General features: G+C 49.9%; 1 protein-coding gene across 3 annotated transcripts in view; it reads left to right on the forward strand.

The window, feature by feature from the left end:
- Window positions 1–12721, forward strand: part of LOC126533652 (ribosomal protein S6 kinase alpha-5-like) — a 284294-nt gene that overhangs the window by 137970 nt on the left and 133603 nt on the right. The window contains exon 1 of one of the 3 annotated variants that reach the window (XM_050180829.3): window positions 5111–5870. The exons of the other annotated variants lie outside the window; for them this stretch is intronic. Coding sequence (XP_050036786.1) covers window positions 5801–5870 — 70 coding nt within the window. The 5' untranslated portion in view covers window positions 5111–5800. Of the gene's footprint in view, window positions 1–5110; window positions 5871–12721 lie in introns of those variants that run through there. 3 annotated transcript variants of the gene reach the window in all.

Below are 12721 nucleotides of genomic sequence, written 5' to 3' on the forward strand. Positions count from 1 at the left end.
TTTCTTCCTTGTTATAACGTGTTCTTTTGATGAATGAAGTTGTGCTTAAGGACCAATGCTGTCTGACGATGTATCTTTCTTTTTCTTCATTAAGATAACATATTCTGAAGTTGTGTTTCTCAGGATGTATATGTTGTGACGTAAATTATTTTGCATTTATTATGAAATGACTTGTACTGATTGTTGTATAATCTATATGACCCCCCCCCCCCCCTGTAATGCCACACTGGAGCTGTGGGTTCTGTTATAAATAAATAAATAAAAGTAGGAAACGCGTTGCTAAGCTTCGTCAATGTTACAGCAGACATTTAAAAAAATAATAATAATAAACGCAGTCGTCCAAATGACGATAGGAATAACAGGGGCGAGGCGTGCAGACAGGACGCAAGAGTAGAGAAGTGGACAACACGAACGCCGACTGCTCTTGTGTCCTGTCTGCACGCCTCACCTCTTTTTTGCATAATGAATCCTTACCAACTAGCTCAGCTTTCTGTCGTTCTAAGGCATAGCAGGCTTAACTTTTGAAATACCCTGGCCGGAAACTAACGAAGCGCAGTTGAGGCAGCTCTATTTCCGTCTTCCGCTAAAGCTCCGTGAAAAAAAAAAAGAGAAAGAAAGTGCATTCTTGTTGAGCGACTCTTCACAATAGCCTTGAACCCAACACAAGGAAATGGCCGAGGACGAGTCAAAATGGCGACGGCCGGGGCAAGTGCGCCCGCGCCGTGAACATTATGAGACGGTCCCCTAAGCGAAGTCGTGCAGACGGAAGGCCAACTGACGCGCGTCCGGTTTGCTACCCTACGCTACGGCAACGGTCTCGAGGGGCGAAAACAAAGGACAGGGTTGGTCATCGTGCGCACCTGCAGTTGAAGACAGCATGGGTTCGCAGCGTGCCCACACTGAATGAGCAAGTTAGTTCCGCTTAAACCTGAGAGCGAGGAAGTGTCGTTGAAAGGAAAAAAAACCCTGCAATGGCTTCGTGGCATTCTCTGATGGATGACTACTCCCCCTTTTCCCGAGTTGTTTGGCGAGCAGTTCGCGCTCTCTTCGTTTTTTTTTTTTTTTTTTTTTCACGACCGCGCCTAATCTTCGAATCCACGCAAGGACAGTCCAAGCCGCGTCCGGCTTGACCTGTCAAAAAAATGCAGTGTCAAAAACCCACGTCGCCATTTGTTCTGCGGGGTGAAGTTGTGCCGGAGAAGCAGCCCGCGTAGTGGGACGTTTTCGGTCGGCAGGTGTGTTCCAGGTTCGTCATTCCCTCCAGACGGTGCACTGAAAAAGAAAATACTCGATAAAGCATGGCGACTTGTCTTGTACGGCCGAAATCGTTTATTTCGAGTTCCTGGAAATGGCCAAAGGGTCGGCTTGGGGGCTGAGTCATGCCTACTTCGAATGTGGAGGGTTGACGGATACGCGCTTGGCGACATGGTCGGTCGGGGTCAGCTCGACTTCAGAAGGTTTTTTGACACAACGTAACAAATGCTAACGTGCACTCCAATTCAGGCAGGGATCGTTGGTCGGGAACTTTTTTTCTTTTTTCTTTTTTTTTTTTTTGTAGTTGCAGAAGGAGAATCACTGCGAGCCAGCCTAGTTGGAATTCATGAAACTTTGCGCTAAACAAACGGGGACAAAGAAAGATGCACCGGTTCTTAGAAAGCGCTCGTCCTTGTGTATCTGTCTTTGGCCCCGTTTGTTTAGCGCACTCACTGATCCCTCTCTCGCTCTTTATATTGCCCCTTTCCCTTACCCCCAGTGTAGTGTAGCAAACCGGACGCTCGTCTGGTTGACCTCCCTGCCTTTCGCCTTTATGCGCTCTCTCTCTCTCTCTCTTCACGTTGGAGGAGACGCACAGGTGTGGTGCCGGTTTCTCTCCCTGTTTCACAAACAGGTGGAAGTTGTTTACTTATCTCACAATAAGTACACTGCGGTCACATTGCACCAAGCTGGTGAGATTTTATACCTACTAAATACACAAGTACAAGCACACGTTATACGTATATCTAGCTACACGTGTAGTTTTACGCACTTAGTTTGTGTAGAAGATATGCACAGATTACAACGTCGTTCCGTAGCACTCGTGCTGCAAGCTTTTTCCTTTTTTTGCTGTGATCTTATACATATGGTGCGGTGCGCATACTTCCATCACCAGGTCTGGCCATATGGCCGAATCCTCACCAGGTCTGGCCACATTGAGCTGACAATCGCAGTGCATGCAATGCGCGCTAGCGAACGCAGGGTCCTTAAGGAACAGGGAGTTTTAGGTTAGGGGAACACAAGCAGCTTGGGTACGCATGAAGTTTCTGCAGGTCACCAAGCTCGACGAGGGGCTCTAGCAAGGGAACTGTCTCATGTACATAAGCACTCACCACTTCTCTTATCAGCATCATCCGTCGCAGTACTTTCACTCCCCTTCCCTCTTCCTCGGTGCAGAGGACCCAGACGTAGGTGTCTGCGCATGCGCAGTTACCGTGGCCCCTAGTTCACGCGTACCCAAGCCGCTTACGGAGGCTAGGAGGGACTAAAGCCCCTACATCCACGCGCCACCGCCGACCAGGTTGGGTGGTGCGTGGATGCAGGGGCTTTAGGAGGGACAAGTTGCGAGTGTCCGTGGTGGCGGCGAAGCTCGCCTACTGAAATCACGGGTTCGCGGCGCTGAAGGATTTCAGTCTCGGCTATTAATGAACCAATTTAAAAAAAAGATTGTGCGATAGAACGGTCCCTAGAGGACGCGTAACAACGTGCCTTTAAGCTGACGCTAAAGAGAAAAGTAAGCTAAGCTGTATCATTAAGTTGTGCTTCCACGATACACCTTAAAAAAGAACAACAACCTTGCCCTGAGGTGAGAATTGAGAAAACTAAAAAAGTCTAAAAATAAAAAGCAAACCACGAGTGGGCGACGCCACCTCGAAATTCCCGCACTAGTTGTGAACAGAAGATGTGAACAGAAAATAAAGCACCGCGTTCTCAGAATCCAGATTTCTTTTTATTATTGGTCATTTCCTTTGTGGTCCAGGCGGGGAGGAAACGATGTTCGATTATTCCCGCGACGAGCCTGCGATTTCAAGCGCGAAACGTTAATGCCGTCCTGAACGCAAATCTAGCCTGAATGTGAGGGGCCGCCCACGGTGCCAAAGTACGCTGATGCGAGCACACGCGTTACTGTGATTGTCAGGCAAAAAAAAAAAAAAAAAAATGCAGCATGAGCACAAATTCGAGGGCGAACAGTAAATAACTGTGGAGAATGCCCGTTTACGCGTAATTACGCGGAACTGCGACTGTGGCCGGTTACTAAACATGAATTAGTCTCAAGTGTGTACGTTTTGGAGTCTGGATTTAGCCACTGTTACACGGGGTGTACTAAGTTATCGTTAAACAATGTGTGTGTTTTTTTAATCACCAGCGACACGTAGCTGAGTTCTACTTCTTTCATTGGATCACTTCAATTGTATATAGCCAGTTGCTTTTAAAGTCATATCCACTGCGAACGAGCTCTGAGAACGGCATAAGCAGTGGCGTAGCAACAGGGGGGCCGGGGGCCCCGGGTGCAAGGGGCCAGTGGGGGGAGGGGGGGGTGTGTCATATACGTCTGAAGACTTCCGGAAATTGTCGATATCCTCGCCTTCCTCGACTAAACCCAGGGGGCGGGGGGGGGGGGGGAGGTGACAGAAGACCCATGGGCCCCGGGTGCCAGACGACCTAGCTACGCCACTGGGCATAAGTTTCGAGATATGCGTTCACAAAGTTTGCGACAGAATGAATTGGTGTTGGAGTAACTCTCGATTGATTGATTTACTTTAATCGTGCAAAAGCCAGTTCTAACCAAAGAGTGCCAGTAACCTTTGAACTTCGTGAAAGCGTTCGCTTTAATTCGTGCATTGCAATATGTGCGCCAAATTAATTAGTAAAAGTTGGTTAATTAGACGGTTATGTGTTTTGATGTTTAGCGTAAGTACTGTTGACCCCTTCGAGTATTTCAGCTGAGTGAGTATATTTGTACCGAATGCCACAGGTGTTTTTTTTTTTGTAATTCTGTTAACCTCAAATAAAGCACCGGCACATGTTCCGGTGAACCTGAAAATGGAACAACTGGTCGGGGTGATTTGGGAATTGTTCGCAGTCTAATTTATGCCCTTGGTACCTCATTGTGGGGGCATGTCATCCTGATTTCAATGTATTGTTCTTTGCGGTCGCACCCACTCCTCTGAGAGGCAGCGCTGAGTCCTCTTGCGTAGTTCGCGATGCGCCCCAGCTCTTAAATCTAGCGCTTACGAAAAAAAAAATGAAAAAAAAGGACGTCGGCATTTGCTCCTGAACCGGAGAAATTATTTCCGCCGCTCCGAGACGGAGGAAAACCGTTATGAAACCGGGAACAATGAAAAGCGTGCCAGCAATACCCCGAGAGGGGGGGGGGGGGAGCGGATATGATCTTAGCGCCGTCTGTCGCCGAGCTGAGGCACCACACGGCTTTCTTCGAGCATGCCATCCGTGATCGCCTCCTCGGAAAGCGATGGTCTCTGAGGCCACGGCTTAGCAGCTCGCGCCGCCCATTTCAGAAGCCACGTCTCTCCGCGGCCCTTTCATCCAAGAAGAATACGCAATGCTAGGTGCGCGGCGTCGATCTCGGAGGCTACGTTACGGCCGAGCTTTCTCTCTCTCCTTTTTGTTTCTCGGAGCAGAAGTTATGGATGGCGTTAACCCTTACGCTAGGGAAAGGACGCGGCGCCGAAGTGGTCCGTCGCCGAGCGTTGACGGCGCCCGGGCAACGGAGCTGTGTGTGCGTGAGACGTTCCGAAAGCCGCGTGGAGGAGCTTCCCCCACCCCTCCTGCTCAGCGGCTTACCTCTCTTCTCCCAGCCCTTGTCGGTCGCGCGCGCGGACAGAGTGCCAACGGAGCAAGGTCGTTGGCTCCGCCGAGGCTGCCCGGGCTGCCGTCTCTCCGACTCTCTCTTTCTCTCTCTCTCTCTCGCCCGCTTCGTTCTCTCCGCGCGCCTTTCTTCTCACCTGCCTCTCTTTCTTCTTACTCTTTCTCATGCCTCTTCTCCTCTAAGCTCTTTCTCTCTCTCTCGAAAAGACGCACGGCACGCCGCCCGAGCGGAGATTCGTTCAGTTCGCAGACAACCGCCCGTGCGCGTAGCAGCAGACGGCCCCCGTGTGGAGCACGCGCAGTTTAACTTTCGCAGTCGCACGCTTGCGACTCCGCGTCGAACGGCAGCTGCAGCTGGTCAGCTGAGTGATGCGTGGCATTCCCGGATCGCTGCCGCTGCGCGAGTCGTCATCTCTCTGTGTTGGCTGTCGTCGTCGTCGTGTTCGACGCCCGGCGAGATTCTCCCATCGCGGCCGGATATAAGTACTTCCGCGGGACGTTTCTTCTCCTCGGTGGTGAAGCGGAACTAGACCGAAAGTCGACGTTCTCGCACCTACTTTTTTTTTTTCTCTCTCTCGCACTTTCCCTGGAGTTTGGCCCGATTTGTGGACGTCCTCCCCGCGTTTGGGGAAGAAAAAAAAAAAAAACTTCCACGTTTATTTTTTGACATCGGTGAAGTGCTGGTTTCTCGTGCGGAGACTGTCTTCAACGTCCTTCGTCGCTGTGTGTGTGTGTGTGTTTCTTTTTTTTTTCTCTCGCGCTCTATTGACGTGCGACGCGTTTGTATACGGTCCGTGCGGATATTTCTTTGACGTTGACCATACCTGTGTTCGGAGAACAAGAAAAAAAGAAAGCGCATCCGTGGGTGTTGCGAGAGTTGTTGCAGCTACTGAGTTCTATCTCCCTTCTGGTGACACCCGGTGTGCTCGAAACAGGAATGCGTTTCGAAGAAGCTCCGTGGAGTGACACCCGTCGCACCACTGGCTACGTCCTGCGCAAGGATCCCGGTGAGCCTCTTTCTTTTTTTTTTTTTTTTTTTGTCGCCATTCTTGTACGCCGCTGGAATATAAAGCTCGATTTAATGCCGTCATACATTTAGGTTCCCGTGATTAGCCGAACCGTTGTGCAATTTGCGTTTCCCTTGCATCGCGAAAACTTTGCTCCAAATCGCATCGGCGGTTGTTGCAAACAAGCTAAAGGACAGGTGACATTTTCGGTGGCGTATCAGCTACGCTTCGCGGATGCGTGATAAAATTACCGCGCTGGCGTGAGCAGACGATCGTCAACCGCGATTCTTTTGCCGCAGGCGCCCGGTGCCGTGACGTCCTGCCTCGACGTCGCACGGACGCGTATTGGAGACGCAGGTTGACGCGTTTCTAATCGAGCATCTATTTCTACGACGCTGTCGTGTTGACGTTTGTGCCGATCTATCGTCGCACACCTGTTGCGCCAACAGTGAAACAGTTGTTACCTTAGCGTGCGTACAAAGGTGGAGGCGGCGGGGTGGGGAGAGTACTGAAGCGAAGGCTCGGTGAAGTTCGCTCTCTCCGGTATCGTGCAAGTACGCCAGACGCGACCGCCTTCCCTCGTGCAACTGTTGTTTTTCGCGCGTCATGTGAAACTGTCGGGGTCAGGCAACCGGGTGTTTTCGTCTATGGCGCCGAGGAGGAGGGGGGCTGGGAAGAGTTGGCTGATTCTGTTTACCGCGTAAGCGCGTCGATTGGCTAGCAGTCGGGAAACAGCAAAATTCAAGGTCTTCCTTGCGGTTCGTTGTATGCATCCCCGTATAGTGAGAAATAACGCAAGATGTTAAACCTTGGCGCGAGTTCCCGTTACAGTTACTCTTTGTTTTGCCGGTTGGGACACCGGAGACTCCAAAATGCGTGCGTTGAAATTGCGTTGAAAATTATTTTACCTTTGAGTAAGTGTCACGCGTGCGCTTTGGAAAACTGGCAGTTTGACAGCCGTGCTAGGATATAGCACTACGTGCGTAGTCTGCCTTTCTTTACTATAATTTCTTGTAGCTCGCGTTAAGTATTATTTGCGTGCCGCCTACGTTATGTTGTGTTTGTGCTAGGAGGTCGGTCGTTGCCAGGTGCGCCAGCCAATCCCGCTAAGCAGTGTCGCAACGACTTCCAGAGAACCCTTGTTTTCGTAGGTGAAATCGACGGCGCTATGTTTGCCTTGGCTTGCGTTTCGCAAATCGAGTCGTTCGCCTTGTCTGGTTCCCGCGTGCGTGTCCAGTTATTGTGATCGCGCGTGACTCACTCTAAGCTTGAAAAAAGCGCCGGTGCGTATTACGCTAATGTATGCACGTTTGCGCTGAAACCGACGCGATCTATGGCCGCGGGGCGTGCTTTCTGTCGCGTGGTGTCTGTCGACATCGGCTTGACTGTCACTGATGCCTTTTTAACTATCTGCGTCTTGCGGACGTCATCATTGTTAGCCTGTCCTTATGTTCACTGCAGGACGAAGACGTTGTCCCAGCGATCTCCAATCAGCCCTGTCTTGCGATAGCCGATTCCAACTTGCGCCTGCAAATTTCCCAATTTCGTCACGCCACCTAATTTTCCGCCGTCCTCGACAGCCCTCCCCTTCCCTTGGCACCCATTCTGTAACTCTAGTGGTCTCCCTGTTATCTGCTCTACGCATAAAATGACCTGCCCAGCGCCATTTTTTCCTGTTCCTGTCTCTTTTGAAGTTACGCCTAACATGTTTCGTTCCTCGCTCTTTGCGAGGTCCTTAACTTGCTCTCCAGTTCCGTTGTTAACCTCCCAAGTTCCTGCCCCGTATGTCTGCACCATTAGAATGCTATGGTAGTGCACTTTTCCTTTTTAACGACAGGTGTAAGCTCCCAGTCAGGATTTGGCAATGCCTGATGTATCTACTTAAACCTATTTTTATTCTTCTGTAAATTTCCTTCTCAGGGTGAGGGTCCCCTAAGCATAATTGACCTAACTAAACGTATCCCTCTACAGACTCTAAAGGCTGACTGACCAGCACCAATTCTTGTTTCTTTGCCAGGCTTCTAGACATAGCGTAGCTTTGTATCTTGCTTCTGATGTTATAAACCTCGCGGACATCCAGCGATATCTGCTCGCATGCGTTTAGCTGCTTTAATCAGACCTTCGCCTCAGTTCAAAAGGTGCTGATGTACTATTGGCTTTTATGCTTGAGGTAGTGTCTCGTGATACGATTCTTCCACTTCTTGAAATAGTAGCTGAACTCGACGGTTAAGATGTTTTGCCGCCGGCATCGTGTAAATCGAGACTCTTCATGTCTGGCGTGCTTCGACTTACAGAAGTCTGTTCGCTTCACATCCTAATGTAACAGCATAGTTGTCAGTGCAGAGTGTCACTTAGTTGTCGCGTCAATCGATACCAGTGTCACTACCAGCCGCCTCGGTAGAGTGGCTATGACGTCGTGGGTTCGAATCCGACGAAAAATAAAGAAGCGCTCATGCTTTTGGCCAACGTTAAAAAACCCCGTGTGACGAAAATTAATCCGTAGCACCCCTCCGCCCCACATGACGACGTTCCTCATAACCCAATGTGCAATCTCTGGTAGTTAAAACCTCACACGTTCAAGTTACTCTCACTTACAATAACGGTGTTTATCAATCTCATTTACTTATAACAGTGTATATTAGGGTGAGTTACCACATCAGTGCCCCACGCGGAACAGTTGCACATCTAAGCAAACGCACGGATTCGTTTGCTTCCAAGTGTTAAGAGACACGGGTAGGGTCGGAATAAAGGCAGTGACCAGAAAAGGCTTTGCGACCCATCATAGGGTATCGGCCCGGGGCCAAAAAAACAAAAAAAAATGCAGCGCGCGCCGCCGGGGATCACTGTTCTTCGTCGCCCGTCAATGTCGTTCGGCGACCTCCAGCGCTGGCGAAAGTGCGTTGCCCGACTTTTCTCTCTCTCTCTCTCCATTTTTCTTCCTTTCTCCGGCGACCGCCACCCTCTTTCTCTCGCCTTCACCTGCTTCTCTCTCTCGTACTCCGGGCTACGACCCCCTCATTTTTTTTTCCCTCCTCCTCCGTGCTTTCCGTTCGTCGAGAAAGTACGATGCGCAACGAGTGGCGAACGGGAGGAGTAGAAGACGTGGTAGAGGGTGTTCGTCTTCTTTTTCGACTCCCTTTTGTTTTCCTGCTCATTGACTCCTTTCTTTTTTTTCTTTCGCGTTTCTTTCCTGCCTCCCTCCGTGCTTTCCGTTCGTGGAAGCAACGGTGCAGAGCGAGTGGAATGGAAGGGAGGGAAGGTGTTGGTTTTCTTACTCCTTTTGTTTTACCGCTCATTGACTCCGATTTCATGCGGCTAGGCGGTGGCGGTTTTGCAACTTCGGCGCGCTGTCTCCGGCTCGCTTGTTCGCCCCCCCACCCCGGGGCGATGGGAATTCTCTCGTATCTTTATTTATGTCGTTCCCGCTCCATATTTCGTGGTCGTCGTCTTGGACGGGAGTCTGTTAGCAACACCGTAAAGGCCGCCAAACTCGGATCAATGAAAACTGCTCTTAGAGGGCGCTGGCGAAAGAAACAAAAAAGGGATAGTAAGACGCAGTGCGCTGTCGCAACGTCTGGGAATTGGCTGCGTTTCGGGGGAACACCGTTAGTTGAACCTCGCCCCTCCCTCCCCTTTTTTCATTCTCTTCGTTCGATTAGAGGACGTGGACGTTAAGGTCGTGACCTTGCGCTGTGCTGTTCGGCGTTCGCGACTTCCGCAAGTTGTTAGTTCGGCGCAATATGCTCAGATGCAGACGACTATAAATCAGGGGTGTCTTTTGAAGTTGTTTCTCTTCATCAGAGGGCGTCGGAGGCCAGTCTTGATGGCGTCATTAGTCGCGCTCGTATAACTTTTTCTTCCCCGCTCAAGCTTATCGCAAATGCATCTGTCTATCTGCACGCGAGGTTAGGCCAATTATTAACACGAAACACATTTGATTTTGTTCCGTGATCGACTTATTCATTGCTGTGTTTCGACGATGGGTGGACTTCTCCGTGCGTACCACGATAAACACGACGGACAGGCGCGCCGACGCCCTTCATAGATGTGTCGGTGGCAGTCGACCTGGTTTGTCCAGATCAGTGTCCAGCTACATTTGTCCATATCGGTCAGGACGCACACGCAGTGTTCATAAGTGCAAACGCGGACAACTGCGAAACTACTGCAGTGTATCGTGTTGTTTCCAGTTTCACCTGAATTAATACCATTGGCCTAATTAATGATCCAAAGCGTAACGCTAGCGACTGTACTCCATGCTAGGAATCTGGCTAGCGAGCGATTACACGTCGCTGTTCCACGTAATTACTCGTAAAAATCGTTCCGATAAGTTATTTCGTGTTTGTAATTCAATTTAGGAGCACCGTACATAAAGCTCCTAGCGCTCAAAGCTGAAGAAACGTGCCACCGTCCGCTAATCCACATTTAATTTATGCTTCAGGGAAAGGAGGAGTTCGTCTTAGCTAAACAGATATGGATTTAGCCAAGCAATGAGGTGGAATTGTTGAAGCAGGTGCTTCAACTCTTCTGCTTCAGAAAGCTTATTAAAATGAAAAATAATTAACAACAAAGAAGTGTAACATGCCACACTTAAGCGCGAGGTAATAACAGTTCAAACGTACGTACACTGTTAGTAATGTTAGTCTAGCTTGCAAGAAAAACAAAATGTTAATCACAGCAAATAATGCATTTCTGGCCAACGGCTGGAGCAGACAACGACCCAAAACATTGTCTGAAGAGTGGAGGACTCCCCATTGTGTTAAACATGACGCAGGGTGCACCTTCACGCTGACTTCTTATTCTCAGCAGCTTTAATCTCTAAATGGTGGTCCCCTTCAGCTTTGGAAACAGCTGCAGTGGAGTGAACGATCCGACAGGGAATGCAATAACCTCTGCCTCGTCTTCCGGGTTAGAACTCATACGTCGAAGGGGAGGCAGATTTTACATACTCTTCACTTTGGCCGTCTCATTTAGTTCTTTTTATTCGCGTGAAAACAGACACGACGTTACTGACAGGTCGAGTAAGTGATGACGGCCTCGGCTCACGTTGCGACTGGAGGACTGCTCTTTGTCGGGGCAATAACCTGTTCGAAACATTCGCTACAAAGACATCCCTCGTTTCTGTTGGCTCCCCTCGGCACAGGCGTGATGCCTCTCCACAAGTACCCGACTCTCCTGAGCCGAATAACAATTATTACTACTAGGGTTCGTGGTGGTCCTTGAAGCCTTTGAATGTGCGACTCTTGAATGTCAAACAAGGCCCTCAAAACCCTTAAATGGACACTAAAAAGAGTAATGATATCTTCTGTGTGGCTGAACTATTCTACAATATCAAAGACACCACTTTTACCACGATAAGACGCTTGGTGAGCCAGAAAAAGCGCAATCACGAAAGACGGGTGGGGACGCCTTCTCGAAGTTCCCGCACCAACTTGCTGTGACGTCATCGATTTTGACTGTGTTGTGGGGCCTAGTTAATTATTTAGCGGTAAAGATAGATTACATTGGGCTCTAGAGGAGCCAAAGATTGAACATTGTCAGTTTCGGGAACTTTTCCAGAACCAACGCGGCCTAAGTACGAAAAAAAACATACTTTGATATCTGTGACGTCACAGAAACGTACCGGCGTTCGGGGTCCGGCTCGAAATTGAAAACCGAAACTTCGACCTTCATTTTCCTTTCGAGTAATCCACAGATTATTTCGTAATTGATGACTAGAAAGTTTTCAAAGAATGCTTTATCGACCTAAGCTGATTTGATGTTCTACCGTAGTGGTCGTGTTAAGTTTCTCAGAGTGTTAAAAAATTCTTCAATTTCGCTCTAGGCAAAGCTCGCTGGATATTGTTTACGTATTTGACTACGAGGTTTATGCAAGCCGAGAGCCGAGCCTATCCAATGTAATTTATCTTCATGGTAGGGCACCATCTTGGTTGTGGCGGCTGGGGATGGTTTATAGGAAAAAAGCTACCACACTATTTGTTTCCGTGTGTAATAAAAAAAGGCAATTTTGTTGTTGACTAAGACAACAAAGGCAATATTTTGTTTTGTATCTTTCAAGCTTCGCGATTCTTTGATACATTAAAAAAAACGCTTTGCAAGGGCCTAGGAAGTCCTTGAAAATCCCTGATCTTTTTTTTTTGCACGCAATAGCTGCTATAGCTGTAATGCCCGTGGCCTGTCCTCTTGCATTACTTCTCCCCTGCTGCTCACCTTTTGCCGAACACCTTTGACGTCCCGCGGGTGACCGAGGTACGAGAAATGCATCCCACGTCTAAGGACGCGTGACAAATAGTTTTGCATCTGACAAAATCGACGCAAATGTTCACGTTGAAAGAATACGAGTGCTGCAGAATTCAAGCAGGACGAGGTGAAGCGAGGCAGCGCCTCTTGCCGCCGGCGTCGCGGGGGTCACGTCACCGTGCCGCGAACCGTACTGTGCGCGCACCCGTCGCCGTTTCCTTCCCCAACGAGTCTCCCGTACGGTGCAGCAACAGCAGGTCGGCGCACGGCCTTGAAATCCTCCTCGCAAGGCTACGAGCGCAGTGCCTCCCTACGTTGGCCCGTTCGTCGGTTGGAGGAGGAGGGGTACATCGCTCTTGGGAACGTCGTTCTCCGGGCGGAGAGCACAGCCGCTCTTTCGTCATCGGCGGTCTCCTCCTCTCTCGCGCCCTTTGTCTCACGCCTCCTCTATTCTCCGCTCCGGTGTCTGAACCCCGCGCTGTTCTAGAAACGCGGTGGAACGAACGCTGCCTGGCCGCTGGCGGCGTGTATTCGCCTGCCCGGGGCAAGCCCTAGCGTGCGCTCGCTCGCTCGCTAGACGAGTTGCGGCGTAGTAGCGAGTTCTCTTGTTTCTC

The sequence above is a fragment of the Dermacentor andersoni genome, chromosome 7 (genome assembly GCF_023375885.2).
Source record: "Dermacentor andersoni chromosome 7, qqDerAnde1_hic_scaffold, whole genome shotgun sequence".
NCBI lineage: Eukaryota > Metazoa > Arthropoda > Arachnida > Ixodida > Ixodidae > Dermacentor > Dermacentor andersoni.